At 42.2% G+C, this 23,040-nt stretch overlaps 1 protein-coding gene across 2 annotated transcripts in view; it reads left to right on the top strand.

The window, feature by feature from the left end:
• Positions 1 to 5,337: 5,337 nt before the first annotated feature.
• The window catches only part of LOC110535495 (dihydropyrimidine dehydrogenase [NADP(+)]), a 217,402-nt gene continuing 199,699 nt past the window's right edge, over positions 5,338 to 23,040 (top strand). For both annotated transcript variants that reach the window (XM_036935201.1, XM_036935202.1), the window contains exon 1: positions 5,338 to 6,002. In XM_036935201.1, coding sequence (XP_036791096.1) covers positions 5,964 to 6,002 — 39 coding nt within the window. In that variant the 5' untranslated portion in view covers positions 5,338 to 5,963. The remainder of the gene's footprint in view (positions 6,003 to 23,040) is intronic.

Here is a 23,040-nt window from a genome sequence, read left to right as displayed (position 1 = left end):
ACAGACGAAAAGGTCCCAATGAGTGTCCCAAGATAATATTATTATTTATTTAACTAGGCAAGTCAGTTAAGAACAAATTCTTATTTACAATGACACCCTAGGAACTACCTTGTTCAGGGGCAGAACAACTTATTCTTTACCTTGTTAGCTCAGGGATTTGAGCTAGCAACCTTTCGGTTACTGGCCCAGCACTCTAACCACTAGGCTACGGATTATATGTGTACCTATGTTAGCAAATGTTGTATACAGTTAAAAGTCACACACAATGTATAGCCCTATCACAATTGGAGCAGGCCAACCCTGCTGCTGGAGGTCTGTAGGCTTCTGTTCAAGCCCTGCACTAACTCACCTGATTCAACATATCAAACCTAATGAGTTGACAATCAAGTGAGCTATTACTGGGCTGGAAGAGAAGTCTGCTCACCCAGTAGATCAGGGATAAGTGGAGCAAGGTTGACCAATGCAGGAGTGGACTTTTTTTAATGTTCACCTGGAATGATGCTTTAGTATTAATAGACTACTTGTTACTACTCAATTGGCTACTGTATTGTTCTTTGGACTAAGATGTCCAACCTTTACAAACAAGTTATCTTATTTGTACATTTTGAAATGTTATGGGGAAAAAAAGTGTTGATTCTTTGAAGTGAAGTGTTTAAACTTGTTTTAATTGTTGAATCACAGATCACAATCCTGCAATGAAGAGGGGAAGAGGATCGGTCCTTAATTTGTCTGTGTTTCTAAATTGAGCATTGCCTTTTTGTCCAGTTATAAGCTCTCCAATCTGTTTTATCATAACATCAGCCATGTGTACCCATTTTGCAGCTTGTCACATGGCATGCATCGCCAACGCAGCCATAGGCTTACAGAATGTTGGCATTACTGGCCTTATGGGCATGTGCAATGCACCCCTTATCATTGTACATCTGAAGCAGAGAATAGCTAAACTCACACGTTGTTTACACATACTTGAGTATATGTTGTCAATTTAAAATGATACAGGGAGAAAATATTTTTGAGGCTAACCATACCAGATTTATTTCTGGTAATCATGTGGTCCTAGAAGTACCCCAGGTTTTTTGACTGAGGCTATGGTCCTGTGGTAACTGAAACAATGAAAATGAGTTTAAACCAATGAAACCTATTGACATACAGTACTGTCATTAAAAATATGATGGGAAAAAAAGATGACTGTTAAGAATGAATTGTAATAACAAAGGAATTATATTTATAAAGCACACATAGTCAACCCTCCATCTGGAGAGCTACTGGGTGTGCAGGTTTTGATAAAGCCCTGAAACACTCCTGAGTCTGCTTACCAAGGTCCTTGTGGGCAGCTAAGTTTTAGAATGTGTTGTGTTAGAATGTTGCTGGAACAAAAGCCTGCACACCTAGTAGCTCTCCTGGAGGATGGTTGGCCACCCTTGATATAAAACATTGCAACATTACAACCAATACGACAACAGATAATCGAGTAGTAACAACTAGGCTATTATTACTAAAGCATCGTTTCAGGGTAAATAGAAATCCATACCAGCGTTTGCCAACTTTGATACACTGATCCCTGATCTACTGGGTGAGCAGACTTCCATTCCAGCCCAGCTATGGCACACTTGATTAACAAGTGTTCTATTTGATACGTTGAATCGGGTGTGTGAGTGCTGGGCTGGAACAGAAGCCTGCACACCCAACAGACCACCAGGAGCAGGGTTGGCCTGCCCAGTTGCAATGGGGTTACACTTTGTCTGTGACTTTTAACTGTATACAACATTTGCTAACATAGGGACACATATAACCCATGGTATACAGGATATACCCTCAGCCTGAAGAGATATTCATTGGGACCACTTCATCTGCAGACAGGCTTTCACAGCTCTCCATATCTAAGTGTAACGGATGTGAAACGGCTAGCTTAGTTAGCGTGGGCGCTAAATAGCGTTTCAATCAGTGACGTCACTTGCTCTGAGACCTTGAAGTAGTAGTTCCCCTTGCTCTGCAAGGGCCGTGGCTTTTGTGGCGCGATGGGTAACGATGCTTCGAGGGTGACTGTTGATGTGTGCAGAAGGTCCCTAGTTCGCGCCCGGGTATGGGCGAGGGGACGGTCTAAATTTGTACTGTTACATTGATGCTGTTGACCCGGATTACTGGTTGCTGCGGAAAAAGGAGGAAGGTCAAAAGGGGGGTGAGTGTAACGGATGTGAAACGGCTAGCTTAGTTAGCGTGGGCGCTAAATAGCGTTTCAATCAGTGACGTCACTTGCTCTGAGACCTTGAAGTAGTAGTTCCCCTTGCTCTGCAAGGGCCGCGGCTTTTGTGGAGCGATGGGTAACGATGCTTCGAGGGTGACTGTTGATGTGTGCAGAAGGTCCCTGGTTCGCGCCCGGGTATGGGCGAGGGGATGGTTTAAAATTATACTGTTACATAAGAACAGAGAACATCACATAGAAGCAGGCTTCATTATAAAAACAATAGACAGCACTAAATATTATGTTGCTTTTATCTCTCTGTTCTATTAGTTTTCCTTACTAGGGACTGAAACTGGAGAATCTTTTCATAATGTCCTCCCACAAAAGGATGGAAGCAAAAGTAATTCCGCTACCTAAGAATAGTAAAGCCCCCTTTACTGGCTCAAATAGCCGACCAACCAGCCTGTTACCAACCCTTAGTAAAGTTTTAGAAAAAATTGTGTTTCACCAGATACAATGCTATTTTACAGTAAACAAATTGACAACAGACTTTCGGCACGCTTATAGGGAAGGACATTCAATAAGCACAGCACTTACACAAATGACTGATGATTGGCTGAGAGAAATTGATGACAAAAAATATTGTGAAAGCTGTTTTGTTAGACTTCAGTGCTGTTTTTGATATTATTGATCAGTCTTCTGCTGGAAAAACATATATGTTATGGCTTTACACCCCCTGCTATATTGTGGATAAAGAGTTACCTGAATAACAGAACACAGAGGGCATTCTTTATTGGAAGCCTTGCCAAAATAATCCAGGTAAAATCAGGAATTCTCCAGAGCAGATGTCTAGGCCCCTTACGTTTTCAATCTTCAATAACTGACCAGGTCACACCCTGATCTGTTTCAGGTTTCCACCAGGTGTCTCCTATTTTCCCCCATTATCCTCTGTGATATTTACATCTGCCCTTTCTGATTTTCTGTTGCCAGTTCATCTTGTTATGTCAGGTCTTACCAGGATTTTCCCCATTTCTCCCGTTCTCAAGTTTTGTTTTCTAGTCTTCCCAGTTTTGACCTTTCTGCCCGGTTTTTGACCCTGAGTCCGCATGCCACTTTGTCCCTGATTGACTTTGCCTTGGATTACGAACCTTTGCCTGCCCTTTACCTGCCCTTTGACCGCTCCTTTGTATGATAAATATTCTGAGAATCATATTATCCGCCTCCTGTGTCTGCATCTGGGACATATTCTGAGTTGTGATGCTAACATGCCTTTGAGTATAGCCAGTGTGTCTATGTATGTGGATGACTCAACACTATACACGTCAGCTATTACTGCGACTGAAATGACTGCAACACTTAAGAGGTGCAGTTAGTTTCAGAATGGGTGGCAAGGAATAAGTTAGTCCTAAATATTTCAAAAACTAAAAGCATTGTATTTGGGACAAATCATTTAAATAACACTAATAATGTGGAAATTGAGCACGCTGGGGTGACTAAACTCCTTGGAGTAACCCTGGATTGTAAACTGTCATGGTCAAAACATATTGATGCAACAGTAGCTAAGATTATGTCCATAATAAAGCGCTGCTCTACCTTCATAACAGCATTATCAACAAGCCTGGTCCTACGAGTTTTAGTTTTGTCACACCTGGACTACTGTGCAGTCGTGTGGTCAGGTGCCACAAAGACGGACTCAGGAAAATTGCAATTGGCTCAGAACGAGGCAGCATGGCTGGTCCTTGAATGTACACAGAAAGCAAGCAATAATAATATGCATGTCAATCTGTCCTGGCTCAAAGTGGAGGAGAGATTGAATTCATCAGTACTTGTATTTGTGAGAGGTATTGACATGTTGAAAGCACCGAGCTGTCTGTTTAAACGACTAGCACCCATCTTAAACACCCATGGAGAGGGGGCATGTCTTTTGGCGCCGGAGAGGATGGCTGACGTTTTACGTGCTCTTAACCAACTGTGGTATTTTGTTACTTTTTTTGCGTTGTTTGTAACTTATTTTTTAAACTTATTTTGTAAATAATGTTGCTGCTAACTTCCATTATGACCAAAAATAAATTCTGGACATCAGAACAGCGATTACTCATCTCGAACTGGAAGAATAATTAGCTAGTGTAGGCTAATGCGATAAGCATGAGGTTGTAAGTAGCAAGAAAATAATAAAATAAAAATGCTAATTAATTACTTAAAAATCATACAATGTGATTTTCTGGATTTTTGTTTTAGATTCCGTCTCTCACAGTTGAAGTGTACCTATGATAAAAATTACAGACCTCTACATGCTTTGTAAGTAGGAGAACCTGCAAAATCGGCAGTGTATCATATATTTGTTCTCCCCACTGTACATCAAGTAAGCTAGCTAATAGGAAGTTATATCTAGCTAATGATATTTGATTCACTTAGCTGTAGAGTAAAGTTATCTAGCAAGCATCTTATACACAGTGGTCTACTAAGTGTAGGTAGCTAGTTAATGTATTTACATGAATAGGTTATCCCACTGCCTCAGTTTTTTGGGGTCCTTAGAAAAATGAAATAATCTGCTTTTAGCTTGTATTTCGGCCAATTGTGAATAAAAGAGTGCAAGGGTGAGGGGTGAGCAGAACTGTGGCCTGACTAGAACAGTGGTGATAAGTGACCAATGCAAGGGTGAGGTTTGAAGAGGAGGGGTTGACTTTGACTAGTCTCTAGTGTGTTGATATTTGATTAAGGGAGGCTTGAGGAGGAAGAGTGACACTTGATTTGTGCAGGATTGAGACATGACAAGGGGAAGGGACGTTTGAGAAGGAGGAATGAGAGAGTTCCTAATATGTATTCCGTACTACAACTTCCGCACGCTGCACGAGGTGGAACTTCGAAAGTAGGCAAAAATTGCTTCTCCAATATAAATCCCCGATCACACTCAATGTGAAGTCATGGTGACGTTGGCTTATGCCGCGTTCAGAACACCTTGGAACTCGGAAAACTCCGACTTCAGTACATTCAAGACATCTGGGAACCGTTTTGAAAGTTCTACCAACTCGGAATTCGAACTCGGGCCTCATTCTAAAGGTCGACTTCTGACCTGAAGATCACTGAAGTCATGATTTCCAAGTTCCCGGTTGTCATGAACACAACATAGTTAAACTCACGTCGTCGTCTCGCGACAACAAATCAAAGGCATATACAATGTTTTTTAAAGGAAATTAAAACGTATCAGTTTTTCACTTTGATGGGGTTCGAGTAATAACATGTTCAACTACTTAAGACATTGGCTCGAATCTAAGTTGTGTCTTTAGATTTCTAGAAAACTAATAACCAATCATTGACTTCTCAAAAAACGGCCTAGTCAATTTGGTCTGTTTCGCAAGAGTTCCAATAAGTCTCGCCTCTGGGCTTAGAAACCAGTAGAAACTCCGTGTTCCAAGTTTCGCTTCTGAACTTTCTTTGATTCCTCAATTCCGTATGGTCCTAAACGAAGCAAGAATAACAACAACCAGTCAGTATAATTTCGAAACTAACGTTATCCATATCAAGCTTAGGCTATAAATCGCCAAAAGAAACGCCAATGACTTGGTAACAAATCATTTTGAAAATATAGAATTAAGACAGATACTAGTCAGGTAGGAGATTCCTTGATAACGTTAGCTGCGCTCGGTTGGTCTGCTCCAAACTATTGTGGCGATTGTAAATATTGCTTCAAGAAATCAAACAGGTCACTGATAGCATACAACATAGTTTGCATTTCGCACGTCCTTTTTTATTTTGACAACTCACATTTCTTCGAAAGGCAATGTCTAGAATGCTGAGCAAGGATCTTCCAGATATCGAGGTATAAGGCTACTTTATTATTCTGCTCCATCAAATACTGCTGTATCAGAAATGTTAATTCGCATTTTTGTTGCTGTGTCACTGTTATCACATGTTGCATGTCTTCGATAACGAAATAAGTGTCATTATTGACCGTATAAATTACATTATTGTCATGTAGTTATAATTCAGGTGATTTACCAATACAAAGGGCTGGTTTTGGTATGCTTGAATGAGGAATAGATCTTTATGTTTCCCATTAAAAGAGTTGTTGAAAAAAATTAGCTTTATCACAGCAACTACCCCATCATACTTGCAAGACAGTTAACAATACGGCTAAGTTAACGTTGAATAATGGTTCATTGATACTTTGTTGTGGCAGAGATTTTCTGATGCTTTTTCACTGTGGACAAGAGGGATGCCTTGAAGTTATTGGGGCAAAGTTTATCCTGTGGGTGTTGGTTTGTTTTGAGTTAGTGTATGCAGTTTGTTGTTGTGATGTGTTTTGGAAATAATACAGTCTAATAGAATGGAATATAATGAAATGGGATATAATATTCACATATACCTTATTGTTTTGCAAAGCAAACAAATGGCACATCATCTGTTGCTTTCTTGAGTCAAACCCAGGCAATGGATGTCTATTGCTGTATTGTTGGCTTTATGCTGCACCTGGTATTGAATCAAAAATAAATTATTTATCATGTTTCCATTATACATGCCCATTTTTCTTCCATTTTATGAAAACTATCACTACTGTGTATGGAATTACTTAATCAATGAAATGATATACTTTATAATAAATACAATAACCACAAACACGCTTGCATATACGAGGAAGGGATCAGTCTAGGAAGTCCTATTTTACCAGGAGTATTTCTTATTCATTATGGACTGAATGTACAGTCTATTGCGATAATACCATCCACAAGTGTTCTGTTCTGCTAACTAACACACCAGAGAGATCATGTGGCCATCACATGGTCATTTCACTGTTCACTTCTGCCTGTTCCAGTGGAATGTGCAGGCTATAGGCAAGGGTCAACTTATCACTTCCTGAGACATTGGAGAAAACTTGATGTTGTCTAATCCGTTGCTGTGTGTGTTGGGACTTGTGCATGCTTCTCGACAAGTGTAAACAAACATGACTTTGCAGCATGTAGTACATAATAATGTTTATGAATGACCTATGCTCCCCAAAGAGCAATTAATTTAAGCAAATAAGTCATGGCGTACTCAATCTCACATGTTTAAGCATAATAATTGTAGCGTCTACAATTTGACCAAAAGGACAATAAAGGGTATTTTGATGATTGAGAAATCTAATGGCTTTAACTACTTGGCTAGTAGATCATTGAAAATGTGTTAACCATTAGCAAAGAAAATGCATCTGAACTGCAAAGGTTTTAACCCTGAGTGAGCTCGGATGAATGTTTTGCTCTTGAGACTGAGAGCCAATAAGTCAATGGGGTTTCCTGCTGAGGGAGGAGAGGGCCCCAAGAGGTTGGGGTTATCCTGGAACACTAAACACTGTACATTTCTTGGAAGAGTTTCACATTGCAACTGGCTCTGTCTTTCCACATGTTATTTTTCCCAGGCTAGTGAGAGATTGGTGTGTTAGTTCATATAGAAAGTTGTTGTATGAAATTGATCTATCAATGACTTTGTGGTTTCAATAGCCTCCACATCTATTAAACTGGTTACTTGTTCTTAGAGACAAAGTTAAGTAAAAATGTGGGTCTGGTTCAGCCATGTCAACATCCACTGTTCTCGAGGGTGGAATAAGTTGAGGAATCCTGAGTAGGATAGATAACTGAAGGTATTCCGTGTGCAGTTGTTAAGCAGAATATCAGGGTTGCTGTTGCTGTTCTATATTTATTTCCATGAATCCATCCAGTCTACTATAAGATTTCATCCTTTTGTATCTTTGGGTATTATTATCTATCACAAGTTTGGACATCACAGTACAGTAGAGAACAGCACAGCAAAGTACTGTAGAGTTTAGTACAGCACTGTTAGGTTCTGAACTCACAGATTAAAAACTCACAGATTAGAAAATGCTCAAACCAAGTTCATTCACTCACTGGGTTATACATCTGCAAAGACATGATTACATATACCCTCTTACCAGGCGGATTCAACTCCTTGCACAACTAGACAGCCAAGGCATCTCTGTTGCTAATCCTCTCACTGGTCATGGCCCTGCCTGACGCTAGAACCTTCGTGGGCGTGGAAGTCTATGTGTGTGTCATAGTACTGTTCCTTCTCACTTCATATGACCTGACCTCGGGATGAATTCCTCACCCCTCTCTAGCTGTCCTAACTGGTCAGTGACTCAAACCAGACTGTTGCCCTTTGCCTCCCTCTTTAGGAGCCATGATATTTACAGTACAGTAAAGAAAAGTATAGTAGAATAATGTAAAATCGCCAACCAGAGCCTCTGAAGTGAATAGCAAAGCATCTTCCCCTAGAGCCAGTTAAATTTCGACATTATAGTGTTGTTTACCTGAAAAGATCTGATATTATTTAGCTTTTTAGCACACTTTAGTCGCTTGGATCGAGCTGGCTTAAAAAGCCTTGGTTCAACGCTGGACTGAGGGAATCTAATGGAACCTTTTATGAAGGCAGTAGCCACAGTGGAGTGCAGTAAGTCAAACCCTTCATTAGCATCTTTATTCAGGGACTAATGGCAACAGTGACGTGACCTTCTTCCTGCCTCTGCACTTAAAACCATCACTAAACTACTCCTGCCTGCCATTGGAAATGGCTTTTTAAATCTCATTATAATTGCCATCTCTGGTGCAATTAAATACACATGTCTTATTTTAATATCCACGGACGGCACCCAGGCACTCATATCAGTTAAATGTGTAGCATGTCTTTTGTGTGTGTGCATGTAAATGATTAAAACCTAGCTGGATTTCTATTAGAGTGGGTTTTTTAAAATCAAGAGCTTGTGTTCCTGTATGGCTCAGTCGGTAGTAGATTAACACGGGTAATCGGGATCCCGAGAGTTTCCCGGGAACATGCTTTGTTTACATTTCTCGAAAAAATAAAATGACAAGACCCAGGAAATACATTTTTAAAAAATGCCCCAATGTCACACTAATGCAATTCCACAAAATACTCAACATGCGCAGCAGCAGATTAGCAAAACATTTAATGGCACATTATCCAAATAGGTTGTCGCGTGGAAGCTTTTAGCCTGCCGTATTTACTTCACACAAAGTCGCCATAAATTAAAAGCACACACATAATTGATATTGCTGGACTGTACAACCGTCCCGAATGCAGTTAATAAACCCTACAGGAAGTCCCTACAGATAGCCTACAAAACATGTACCTCTTTGAGCTGTCATTGTGACTCTTCAGAAACTCCCAAATTGAATAGGCCTATGCACAATTCACTACACAGGCATCCCTGTCGCATACATGACGTCTGTGAGCAATTCAGACAGGAATGAGGGAAAATTCTATCTTCCCCTGTCCCACTGAAACCCAACATCCTGACTCCTGTCTTTCATAAACATTCCTACCTTCATTCTGTAATCCATAGGCTCCATTATCAAAGCACGTCTCTTGCTTATGCATGTCAAAATACCGCTATAAAATGTTTCTCTTCTCTGCACTGTTTGGTATTGCTGCCCATTTGAAAGCTTCGGTAGAGAATGTGAACAACAAACAGTATGAGAGTAGATATGGATATTTTTTAAACCGAGTTTAGATATTTAAACTATTCCCACAGTTCATTTCCCATTAACCATGAGCTGATCTGCTATCTGTATAATCAACTCGATTTAGTTGGAGGTTTTCTAGCAGGCTTAGCAACTTTGGACATTTGACTTTGTTGTTTGACTGCTGTTACAAAGTTTGTGTGCTATACTCATTTTATGTGATGTCGGCGCTCCTGTCTGCCCACACTAGTCGCCGCTCAACTCCATAGTAAACTGTGAAGTTGAGTTTAGTCGGTTATGTCGAGATCGCTACTGCTGGAATGCGCTGAATTAATTTAGGAACATGATAACACTGAATTCGTGAATGGCCTGTTTCCCAATTCACAACATTGTCCTTGGCAATCAAAGATAGTTACTTTATCATGACTAAATATCAGTTTAATTTGCTCTAAAATCTTTACATTGTGGTGCAGCACTTCTCTTATTTGGGGAGAACCCTGGCATAGTGACCATATCTTGGTTTTGAATAGCTTTAAATGGGCTTTTTTTTGTTGCTATTTCTTGGGACTCTCTGGATAATTATGAATTATTCCCGGTACTGAAACTTGCTAGATTTTTGTGAAAATCTGAAACCATAGTCTGTAGAGCATGGCGCTTGCACGTCCAGGGACGTGGGTTAGATTCGGCAGGGTAGCCTGGTGCGGCAGGGGGCGGCAGGGTAGCCTAGTGGTTAGAGCGTTGGACTAGTAACCGAAAGCTTGCAAGTTCATATCCCCGAGCTGACAAGGTACAAATCTGTCGTTCTGCCCCTGCCGTCATTGAAAATAAGAATTTGTTCTTAACTGATTTGCCTAGTAAAATAAAGGTAAAAAATATATACTGCTCAAAAAAATAAAGTTCCTATGCTTCCAGAGCATGGAGGCGCTACCAGGAGACAGGCCAGTACATCAGGAGACGTGGAGGAGGCCTTAGGAGGGCAACAACCCAGCAGCAGGACCGCTACCTCCGCCTTTGTGCAATGAGGAGCAGGAGGAGCACTGCCAGAGCCCTGCAAAATGACCTCCAGCAGGCCGCAAATGTGCAAATGGTCAGAAACAGACTCCATGAGGGTGGTATGAGGGCCCGATGTCCACAGGTGGGGTTGTGCTTACAGCCCAACACCGTGCAGGACGTTTGGCATTTGCCAGAGAACACCAAGATTGGCAAATTCACCACTGGCGCCCTGTGCTCTTCACAGATGAAAGCAGGTTCACACTGAGCACATGTGACAGTCTGGAGACGCCGTGGAGAACGTTCTGCTGCCTGCAACATCCTCCAGCATGACCGGTTTGGCGGTGGGTCAGTCATGGTGTTTCTTTGGGGGGCCGCACAGCCCTCCATGGGTAGCCTCCAGAGGTAGCCTGACTGCCATTAGGTACCGAGATGAGATCCTCAGACCCCATGTGAGACCATATGCTGGTGCGGTTGGCCCTGGGTTCCTCCTAATGCAAGACAATGCTAGACCTCATGTGGCTGGAGTGTGTCAGCAGTTCCTGCAAGAGGAAGGCATTGATGCTATGGACTGGCCTGCCTGTTCCCCAGACCTGAATCCAATTGAGCACATCTGGGACATCATGTCTTGCTCCATCCACCAACGCCACGTTGCACCACAGACTGTCCAGGAGTTGGTGGATACTTTAGTCCAGGTCTGGGAGGAGATCCATCAGGAGACCATCCGCCACCTCATCAGGAGCATGCCAGGCTATGTAGGGAGGTCATACAGGCACGTGGAGGCCTCATTTTGACTTGTTTTAAGGACATTACATCAAAGTTGGATCAGCCTGTAGTGTTGTTTTACACTTTTAATTTTGAGTGAGACTCCAAATCCAGACCTCCATGGGTTGATAAACTTGATTTCCATTGATAATTTTTGTGTGATTTTGTTGTCAGCACATTCAACTATGTAAAGAAAAAAGTATTTAATAAGAATATTTCATTCATTCAGATCTAGGATGTGTTATTTTAGTGTTCCCTTTATTTTTTTGAGCAGTGTATATAAAAAAAAAATGTATGTACGCATGACTGTAAGTCTCTTTGTATAAAAGCATCTCAAAATGGCATTTACAGTACATGTCATATTATTATTATTATAGAAATAGGTATAATTCTTATGGTAGCAGAGCACACCCGATGTCTTTCCATAACCTGGTTGTCTGGGAACACTGACTTGCAAATGATGGGTCCAGGCAAGCTATGAAGTGTTATTGAAATGATTTAGGCTGCCTTGGAAGATCCTCGTATTAGTTGGGGTTTTGTCTGAGTGCTGTGATTGCTTATGAGTTCCTTACATGGTGTAGGAAATGGAATTGTTTTACATTTAATCCATGGCATCCTCAAGGGCCAATTGGGGCCAACAAAGATAACCGGCTCAGATCTTTAAAAATGCTATTTGAGGATGTGTATTGTAAAACTATTATTGAATGAGGCAGTTTCAGTCCCAGTCAAAGAAGCATATTGTGGTGAGATAAACAGCTAGAGGGAGTTTATGTAAGGCGTTTGCTGTGATAATCTTTAACATCTTGCTGAGTGTACTAGGTACGTGGTGGCACTGGTATCATTTCAAACATACACGCCCAGACAAGCACATCTCAGAAGTGACACCCAAACCGGTGGACCGGTAATTGCACTCCTGGCCAGGTTTGCTCAGATTGCGCTTTTAATCAATCAACGAAGCAGAGATGATCCCTGGGCTTGTCAGAGAGAGGCAGAGAGAGAGGCAGAGAGAGAGGCAGAGAGAGAGGCAGAGAGAGAGGCAGAGAGAGAGGCAGAGAGAGAGGCAGAGAGAGAGGCAGAGAGAGAGCTTGAGAACAGCCAGCCGAGACTGTGTCCTCTCCTTTTCCTCCACTGCACAATTTACTGCCACCTCTGTACCCTAGGGGAGGAGAGCAGTCTCACCTGATCACATGTGACCCCTCTGTCTGCTGCAATCTCCGTCTGCAAACTCAACCCCCTCTGTGGAGTTCATACCCAAGCCCCCCCCCCCCCCCCCCCCACAGACACCAGGCAGGGCTGGCTTGGCTTGGCTTGCTTACACACCCAGATAGCATGTGGCATATTGAACTTTTTTTTCTCTCCTTCTCCTCTCCTCATTACCCCTCCCTCCCTCTGCTTCCATCCTTTCCTCAGAGAGCCTCAGATAAGACCTGAGACTAGACTCACTCGGTCATCAAGCCCTGATTTCTTTTACACTTCATTTACCTTCTGCTTCTGTGCTAATTGTTTTCTGAGCCTCAACATGGCCAGGGACACTTTTCAAAGGCCATGTAATGAGCCTTTGGCACATAGTGCCCATTACCAAAATTAAAGCCTGTTACCGTAGCGAGCGCATGGTTTGTTTCAGGCGTCCACAGTATTCGTCTGTCTGTCTGTCTGTCTCTGTCGCACACACGTACAAACCTGTCTGTCCCTCAATCCCTCTTTCTCTCTCTCGCTCTTGCACACACATGCAAACACACGTACAAACCTGTCTGTCCCTCACTCCCTCTTTCTCTCTCTCACTCTTGCACACACATGCAAACACACTACAAACCTGTCTGTCCCTCACTCCCCTTTCTCTCTCGCTCTTGCACACACACACACATGCAGACACACATACAAACTCACACATGAAACACACTAACAACAATCACACGGTAAATGGCAGGAGCCTTTACCAGGGGATGTCTATGCTTTATGAACTATTGTCGTTGGTTGCCTGGTTTGTTTAACTTGGTGCTGCAATGCCGGGAAGTGAGTGCAACTGATCTGTACTCTGGGATTAGTTTCTTTCACTGTAGCTGGCTCAGTCTGTAGGGGCTAGCAGATGGCCTGTGATAGTCTATTTCATCTCTTTTGATTCAGTGTCTTAAGTCTGGGAAGAGAATACATGTTGAGTTTGGTGGGAAAGACTGTTACTCTGATGTCAAGAGAGAATGTAAATGCACTATGTACAGTTGAAGTCGGAAGTTTACATACACCTTAGTCAAATACATTTAAACTCAGTTTTCACAATTCCTGACATTTAATCCTAAAAAAAGTTCCCTGTCTTAGGTCAGTTAGGATCACCACTTTTTTATTTTAAGAATGTGAAATGTCAGAATAATAGTAGAGTGATTTATTTCAGCTTATTTCTTTCATCACATTCCCAGTGGGTCAGAAGTTTACATACACTCAATTAGTATTCGGTAGCATTGCCTTTCAATTGTTTAACTTGGGTCCAACTTTTCGGGGGGGGGGGGGGTTTGAGGTCAGGGCTTTGTGGCGATCCTCTCCAATATCTTGACTTTGTTGTCCTTAAGCCATTTTGCCACAACTTTGGAAGAATGCTTGGGGTCATTGTCCATTTGGAAGACCCATTTACAACCAAGCTTTAACTTCCTGACTGATGTCTTGAGATGTTGCTTCAATATATCCACATAATTTGTGCACCAGTCCCTCCTGCAGCAAAGCACCCACACAACATGATGCTAACACCCCAGTACTTCACGGCTGGGATGGTGTTCTTCGGCTTGCAAGCTTCCCCCTTTTTCCTCCAAACATAGCGATGGTCATTATGGCCAAACAGTTCTATTTTTGTTTCATTAGACCAGAGGACATTTCTCCATAAAGTACGACCTTTGTCCCCATGTGCAGTTGCAAACAGTAGTCTGGCTTTTTTATGGTGGTTTTGGAGATGTGGCTTCTTCCTTGCTGAGCAGCCTTTCAGGTTATGTCAATATAGGACTCGTTTTACTGTGGCTATAGATACTTTTGTACCTCTTTTCTCCAGCATCTTCACAAGGTCCTTTGTTGTTGTTCTGGGATTGATTTGCACTTTTCGCACCAAAGTACGTTCATCTCTAGGAGACAGAACCCGTCTCCTTCCTGAGCGGTTTGAGGGCTGCGTTGTCCCATGGTGTTTACTTGAGTACTATTGTTTGTACAGATGAACGTGGTACCTTCAAGCTTTTGGAAATTGCTCCCAAGGATAAAACAGACTTGTTTGTGTCTACAATTTTTTTTTTCTGAGGCCTTGGTTTATTTCTTTTGATTTTCCCATGATGTCAAGCAAAGAGGCACTGAGTTTGAAGGTAGGCCTTGAAATACATCCACAGGTACACCTCCAATTGACTCAAATGATGTCAGTTAGCCTATCAGAAGCTTCTAAAGCCATGACATAATTTTCTGGAATTTTCCAAGCTGTTTAAAGACACAGTCAACCCTAGTGTATGTAAACTTCTGACCCACTGGAATTGTGATAGAGTGAATTATAAGTGAAATAATCTGTCTGTAAACAATTGTTGGAATAATTACGTGCGTCATGCACAAAGTAGATGTCCTAACCGACTTGCCAAAACTATAGTTTGTGAGCAAGACATTTGTGGAGTGATTGAAAAACAAGTTTTAATGACTCCAACCTAAGTGTATGTAAACTTCTGACTTCAACTGTATTTATGTGTAATTATTTGGGGTACAGTCATTGTATTGAATTTGAGGGCCAGCAAGGCCAACAGGGAAAAATCAAATGTATTTATATAGCCCTTCTTACATCAGCTGATATACAGTGCCTTGCGAAAGTATTCGGCCCCCTTGAACTTTGCGACCTTTTGCCATATTTCAGGCTTCAAACATAAAGATATAAAACTGTATTTTTTTGTGAAGAATCAACAACAAGTGGGACACAATCATGAAGTGGAACAACATTTATTGGATATTTCAAACTTTTTTAACAAATCAAAAACTGAAAAATTGGGCGTGCAAAATTATTCAGCCCCTTTACTTTCAGTGCAGCAAACTCTCTCCAAAAGTTCAGTGAGGATCTCTGAATGATCCAATATTGACCTAAATGACTAATGATGATAAATACAATCCACCTGTGTGTAATCAAGTCTCCGTATAAATGCACCTGCACTGTGATAGTCTCAGAGGTCCGTTAAAAGCGCAGAGAGCATCATGAAGAACAAGGAACACACCAGGCAGGACCGAGATACTGTTGTGAAGAAGTTTAAAGCCGGATTTGGATACAAAAAGATTTCCCAAGCTTTAAACATCCCAAGGAGCACTGTGCAAGTGATAATATTGAAATGGAAGGAGTATCAGACCACTGCAAATCTACCAAGACCTGGCCGTCCCTCTAAACTTTCAGCTCATACAAGGAGAAGACTGATCAGAGATGCAGCCAAGAGGCCCATGATCACTCTGGATGAACTGCAGAGATCTACAGCTGAGGTGGGAGACTCTGTCCATAGGACAACAATCAGTCGTATATTGCACAAATCTGGCCTTTATGGAAGAGTGGCAAGAAGAAAGCCATTTCTTAAAGATATCCATAAAAAGTGTTGTTTAAAGTTTGCCACAAGCCACCTGGGAGACACACCAAACATGTGGAAGAAGGTGCTCTGGTCAGATGAAACCAAAATTGAACTTTTTGGCAACAATGCAAAACGTTATGTTTGGCGTAAAAGCAACACACCATTCCCACTGTCAAACATGGTGGTGGCAGCATCATGGTTTGGGCCTGCTTTTCTTCAGCAGGGACAGGGAAGATGGTTAAAATTGATGGGAAGATGGATGGAGCCAAATACAGGACCATTCTGGAAGAAAACCTGATGGAGTCTGCAAAAGACCTGAGACTGGGACGGAGATTTGTCTTCCAACAAGACAATGATCCAAAACATAAAGCAAAATCTACAATGGAATGGTTCAAAAATAAACATATCCAGGTGTTAGAATGGCCAAGTCAAAGTCCAGACCTGAATCCAATCGAGAATCTGTGGAAAGAACTGAAAACTGCTGTTCACAAATGCTCTCCATCCAACCTCACTGAGCTCGAGCTGTTTTGCAAGGAGGAATGGGAAAAAATTTCAGTCTCTCGATGTGCAAAACTGATAGACATACCCCAAGCGACTTACAGCTGTAATCGCAGCAAAAGGTGGCGCTACAAAGTATTAACTTAAGGGGGCTGAATAATTTTGCACGTCCAATTTTTCAGTTTTTGATTTGTTAAAAAAGTTTGAAATATCCAATAAATGTCGTTCCACTTCATGGTTGTGTCCTACTTGTTGTTGATTCTTCACAAAAAAATACAGTTTTATATCTTTATGTTTGAAGCCTGAAATATGGCAAAAGGTCGCAAAGTTCAAGGGGGCCGAATACTTTCGCAAGGCACTGTATCTCAAAGTGCTGTACAGAAACCCAGCCGAAAACCCCAAACAGCAAGCAATGCAGGTGTAGAAGCACGGTGGCAAAAAAAAAAAAAACTCCCTTGAAAGGCCAAAACCTAGGAAGAAACGTAGAGAGGAACCAGGCTGTGAGGGGTGGCCAATCCTCTTCTGGCTGTGCCGGGTGGAGATTATAACAGAACATGGCCAAGATGTTCAAATGTTCATAAATGACCAGCATGGTCAAATAATAATAATCACAGTAGTTGTCAAGGGTGCAACAGGTCAGCACATCAGGAGTAAATGTCAGTTGGCTTTTCATAGCCGATCATTCAGAGTTTCTCTACCCCTCCTGCTGTCTCTGGAGAGTTGAAACAGCAGGTCTGGGACAGGTAGCACGTCCGGGGAACATGTCAGGGTTCCATAGCCGCAGGCAGAACAGTTGAAACTGGAGCAGCAGCACAGCCAGGTGGACAGCAAGGAGTCATCATACCAGGTAGTCCTGAGGCATGGTCCTAGGGCTCAGGTCCTCCGTGTGAGAGAAAGAAATGTATTTATCTGTTATTTTACCAGTTAAGTTGACTGAGAACTTTCTCATTTGCAGCAACGACCTGGGGAATAGTTACAGGGGAGAGGAGGGGGATTAATGAGCCAATTGTAAACTGGGGATTATTTGGTGACCATGATGGTTTGAGGGCCAGATTGGGAATTTAGCCAGGACACCGGGGTTAACACCCATACTCTTACGATAAGTGCCATGGGATCTTTAATGACCTCAGAGAGTCAGGACACCCGTTTAACGTCCCATTCGAAAGACGTCACCCTACACAGGGCAGTGTCCCCAATCACTGCCCTGGGGCATTGGGATATTTTTTAGAACAGAGGAAAGAGTGCCTCCTACTGGCCCCCCAACACCACTTCCAGCAGCATCTGGTCTTCCATCCAGGAACTGACTAAGACCAACCCTGCTTCGCTTCAGAAGCAAGCCAGCAGTGGTATGCAGGGTGGTATGCTGCTAGCATAAAAAAAAGAGAGAATTAGAGAGAACCTACTTAAATTCACACAGGACACCGGATAAGACAGGAGAAGTACTCCAGATATAACAGACTGACCCTAGCCCCCCGGCACATAAACTACTGCAGCATAAATACTGGAGGCTGAGACAGGAGGGGTAAGGAGACACTGTGGCCCCATCCGATGATACCCCTGGACAGGGCCAAACAGGAAGGATATAACCCCACCCACATTGCCAAAGCACAGCCCCCACACCACTAGAGGGATATCTTCAACCACCAACTGACCATCCTAGGACAAGGCCGAGTATAGCCCACAAAGATCTCCGCCATGGCACAACCCAAGGGGGGGTGCCAACCCAGACAGGAAGATCACGTCAGTGACTCAACCCACTCAAGTGGGTTGAGTGGGTTCCTAGGGACGGCATGAAAGAGCACCAGTAAGCCTGTGACTCAGCCCCTGTAATAGGGTTAGAGGCAGAGAATCCCAGTGGAGAGTGGGGAACCGGCCAGGCAGAGACAGCAAGGGTGGTTCGAGAAGAGTCTTCAGTAAAGACTTAAAGGTTGAGACCGAGTCTGCATCTCTCACATGGGTAGGCAGACCATTCCATAAAAATGGAGCTCTATAGGAGAAAGCCCTGCCTCCAGCTGTTTGCGTAGAAATTCTAGGGACAATTAGGAGGCCTGCGTCTTGTGACCGTAGCGTGGAGCAAGCCCATGTAATGCTTTGTAGGTTAACAGTAAAACCTTGAAATCAGCCCTTGCCTTAACAAGAAGCCTGTGTAGGGAGGCTAGCACTGGAGTAATATGATCAAATGTTTTGGTTCTAGTCAGGATTCTAGCAGCCGTATTTAGGACTAACTGACCGGTCACCGAAGCCTTAACGTCGACAGACAGGACATGAGCTGTGTAACTCCTGAATGTAGGAGTTGGTGGATAAAGTGAGTGAGTGTATAAATGTAAAGCTATCTTAACATTTTCGCATGCTAGAGCGAAAACCCAACAACAATAGACTGATCCCAGATCAGTTTGTGCTATCTTATCAACTCCAATGTTTGTGGCGAACAGCTCAAACATATTTTGGACCAGGCTACAACAGCAGACTTCACTCAAAGGAGAGACACGACACAACCATGTTGACTGGAAATAGAAACGGTTGGTGCCCTTGGTGTTCTGCTCTGTTGGGTGACATGAATACATGCATGACTTAGTGAGTGTACATTATGGCACCACACCACCACTGCTCTTATGTCTCCACACAGACTGGCCAGGCTGTGCTGTGTGGGAGGTCACACTGTGATCCCACTGCTCTTATGTCTCCACACAGACTGGCCAGGCTGTGCTGTGTGGGAGGTCACACTGTGATACCACTGCTTTTATGTCTCCACACAGACTGGCCAGGCTGTGCTGTGTGGGAGGTCACACTGTGATCCCACTGCTTTTATGTCTCCACACAGACTGGCCAGGCTGTGCTGTGTGGGAGGTCACACTGTGATCCCACTGCTTTTATGTCTCCACACAGACTGGCCAGGCTGTGCTGTGTGGGAGGTCACACTGTGATCCCACTGCTTTTATGTCTCCACACAGACTGGCCAGGCTGTGCTGTGTGGGAGGTCACACTGTGATCCCACTGCTTTATCTCTTTGTCTTTGTTGAGAAAGCTTTATGTCTTTAACCCCAAGTCTACAGCAAGCAGCTTGTCACCACTCTCATTATGGGAATGGTATGGATAATCTGTATGTGGCTGTTTTGTGCTGAAACTGTATTGAAATGGCGTGCTGTGTCGTGACTGGGTCGTCAGTCCTAAAAGGTACCGTTTGCCCTGCAATACAGACAGCACACAACCATAGCTGAATAGATTAATATTTCTGTTGAATGTGCCATTTTTTTATTGCACTGTTTCTCCTCATAAAGGAGAACAAATTATATCCATGGCCTATATTTAATATTGCTGACCCAAAGGCTGTTGCTCTATCTCTCTAACTGCAGATCAATATGTGGAAATTCCTTTATTGATTCCAGCAGAAGAGTAAGGATTACAAGCTAGCTAGTTACCTTGGAGGTTCCTCGGACAACCTGATGCTGTAACTTGTCACTTTGATCTTAATAGCGAGTCTCGGCGCACATTTAAAAAAACACATTTTTTTCAGTGGCTGCCACGATTTATCAGCATTTCTCTGTTTCTCTCGTCTATCATCCTTGAAATCCAACTTCTCCCACATGGTGACCTCTGACATCACCTATTAAGGAAATGACCTTAAACAGCATTTTTGGCAATTAAATAAAAAATACAAAACATTGTTTAAAAAAGCTATCTATTAATATGGTTTTTGAACACTCATTTGTTTTCAAGCCTGATAGCCGTACTTTTAGTTTATGGTTGACACCGCTTGTTGGCCATTAGCCAATCGGGCGATTCTCTACTTTTTCAAAGCACGTGAATGCATCCAACTAGTATTTATGACTTCACAACTGCTAAATTCCCACCAGTAATTACCAGTTGGAGTGCCATTCAAATAGATTTTTCCTAGTTGTATGTGTTAAAAATAGAGAGCGATAGAAATATCATCTTCATACCTGTATATATCCCATTATGGCGTCTGTGAGTGCACTGGCAGCTTCATTGAGGCCATCTCCATTTTGAAGTAGTCCATTTTTTTCTTCTATTACTTCTATTAGTTGGCAAACAAACTGAAAGTGTGTATACTGCCATCTAGAGTGTGTTGTTTGAACATGTATAATGCCAAGTATGGCAATTTACTGCCACCTACAGTTATGGAATGTTTGCTTACAAGTAAAATTCATTGGCACCACTCTGGTGGTAAATTCCCACTTCCCTCTAGGTTACGAACACAGCATTATTAGCGGGGCAGTTGTGCCTGCCCTTTTCTTTCCTAATCAATAGTTGCTTCATTTTGTGCAATAAATTACTTTGACCTTTATGTTGTTGCTATTTCATACCTCCTAGGACTTGTCATGCAAGATGTATGCCCATGCTGAAGCTCCTGGGTATGCAAAGCAGTGTGTGTGTATCAACTCTATTGTTTAATTCAGAAAGTAGGCTTCACCTCCGAGTTACATCTGGAGGCATTAGCTAGCTAGCGCTAGCTCAGTAGCTTACCTTGTTTTTGTGACCAACTCAACATTCTTTACTCCAATCTCAGCTGACTCCTTCTTGCCTACTCTGTCTCTCTCTCTTCTTCTAGTTTCAAAACTATATGGCTGTAGTCCGGTGAGTCATTGTCAAAAGAAATGAACTCGCACACAGCTATCTGGTGCAGTCAAGTGGCTCAGCATTCCAAAGGTATTCACCCGTTTCTACGTCAAGCTAGGACAATGTTCTATTTCATGTTTTCATGGCCCACGTTCAGCTCAGCAGTATATATAATCAATTACATCTCCAATTTACAATGACATATCAGATTGATACATACATGCACTACTTATTATGTATACAGTGGGCTACAAAATTACTGGCACCCCTGACTGGCAATGTACAAACAATACTTAATAAAATATATATATATAATTATATAGATAAACTCAAAATACCAAACGTGAGAAATACTGTACTTTATTCATGTTTCAATGGAATCCACCAAAATCATTTATTGATTTAATAAAAAATCAATGTCCTCCAAATCAAGGTTTCACAATTAACGGCACCCTTAAAGATTATTGTAAATAACATCTACCAAAATTAAACCAGGAATGAAATGAGGTAACACACATGCAATAGCCCTTTGTCATCCAACACCATGATGAAAACAAAAGAACTGGCAGTTCAAAAGAGACAGATGGTCGTAGACCTTCATAAATCTGGTAATGGCTACAAGAAGATCCACAAATGATTGAATATACCACTGAGCACTGTCAGGGCAATTATTAAAACATTCAAAAGATATGGAACAGTTGAAAACCTCACGGGTAGAGGACGCAAATGCATTTTGCCCCCCTGGATAGGGAGGAAGATGGTGAGAGAAGCAACAAAATCCTCAAGAATCGCTGTGAAAGAATTGCAGGCCTTGGTGGCGTCTTGGGGTCACCAGGTTTCAAAAAGCACCATCAGACGTCACAACCACAGGCTCTTTGGAAGGGTTGCCAGAAGAAAGCCTTTTCTGACCCTAAGACACAGATGAGAGCGCTTGGAGTTTGTCAAACGTAATTTAAATTATGACTGGAAGAAGGTGCTCTGATCAGATGAGACCAAAATTGAACGTTCTGGTCAGATACAGCATCAACATGTTTGGCGTCGTTACAGAGATGCATACTAGGAGAGGCACCTCATACCCACGGTGAAATATGGTGGTGGGTCAGTGATGTTTTGGGGCTGTTTTAATTCCAGAGGTCCAGGGGTACTGGTTAAGATTGATGACATAATGAATTCCACAAAGCATCAGGCAATTTTGGCTGACAATCTGGTTGCCTCTGCCAGAAGGCTGGGACTCGGCCGTAGGTGGACTTTCCAACAAGACAATGACCCAAAACATACCTCAAGATCCACACAGAAATGGTTCTGTGACAAAATCAATGTTCTGCCATGGCCATCTCAGTCGCCGGACCTCAATCCAATGGAAAACCTGTGGGCTGAGTTGAAGAGGGCAGTTAGTAAGCGCAAACCCAAGAATGTGAAGGATCTTGAAAGGATCTGCATGAAGGAATGATCCAAAATCCCTCCAAATGTTTTCCTTAACCTTGTCAAACATTACAGGAAAATACTCCATGTTGTTATCCTTGCCGGAGGTGGTTGCACTAAGTACTAAATGAGGAGTGACAATAATTATGAAACCTTGATTTTGGTGAAATCTATTTTGTATTAAATAATTGTATGATTTTGGTTGGTTCCATTGAAACATTAATGAAGTATAGTATTTGTTGGTATTGTTGGTATTTTGAGTTTATCTCTATAATTATATTGTTTTTATTTTTTTAAGTATTGTTTGTAAATTGCCAGTCAAGGGTGCCAGTAATTTTGGAGCCCGCTGTATATATATTCTTTATGAAACATGTCCTTTTTTAAAGATTTTTAAAGCAGTTTTATGACGATGAGACTACTATGGTTATCAGAATATAATTTGAGCCAAACTACTATGGTTACCAGAATACAATGTGGACCGTGACTGCTTTCATGCATTGCATAGCACATGGATTGTCCCTGTCTTAGTACATAGTATAGCTAGCTAGTATATCCTACACAGTTCTTTGGTGTCTGATAC

Source organism: Oncorhynchus mykiss, chromosome 11, assembly GCF_013265735.2.
Source record: "Oncorhynchus mykiss isolate Arlee chromosome 11, USDA_OmykA_1.1, whole genome shotgun sequence".
Taxonomy (NCBI): Eukaryota; Metazoa; Chordata; class Actinopteri; order Salmoniformes; family Salmonidae; genus Oncorhynchus; species Oncorhynchus mykiss.
Note: the sequence above shows the minus strand (reverse complement) of the source record. Positions and strands in the feature narration are given on the sequence as shown.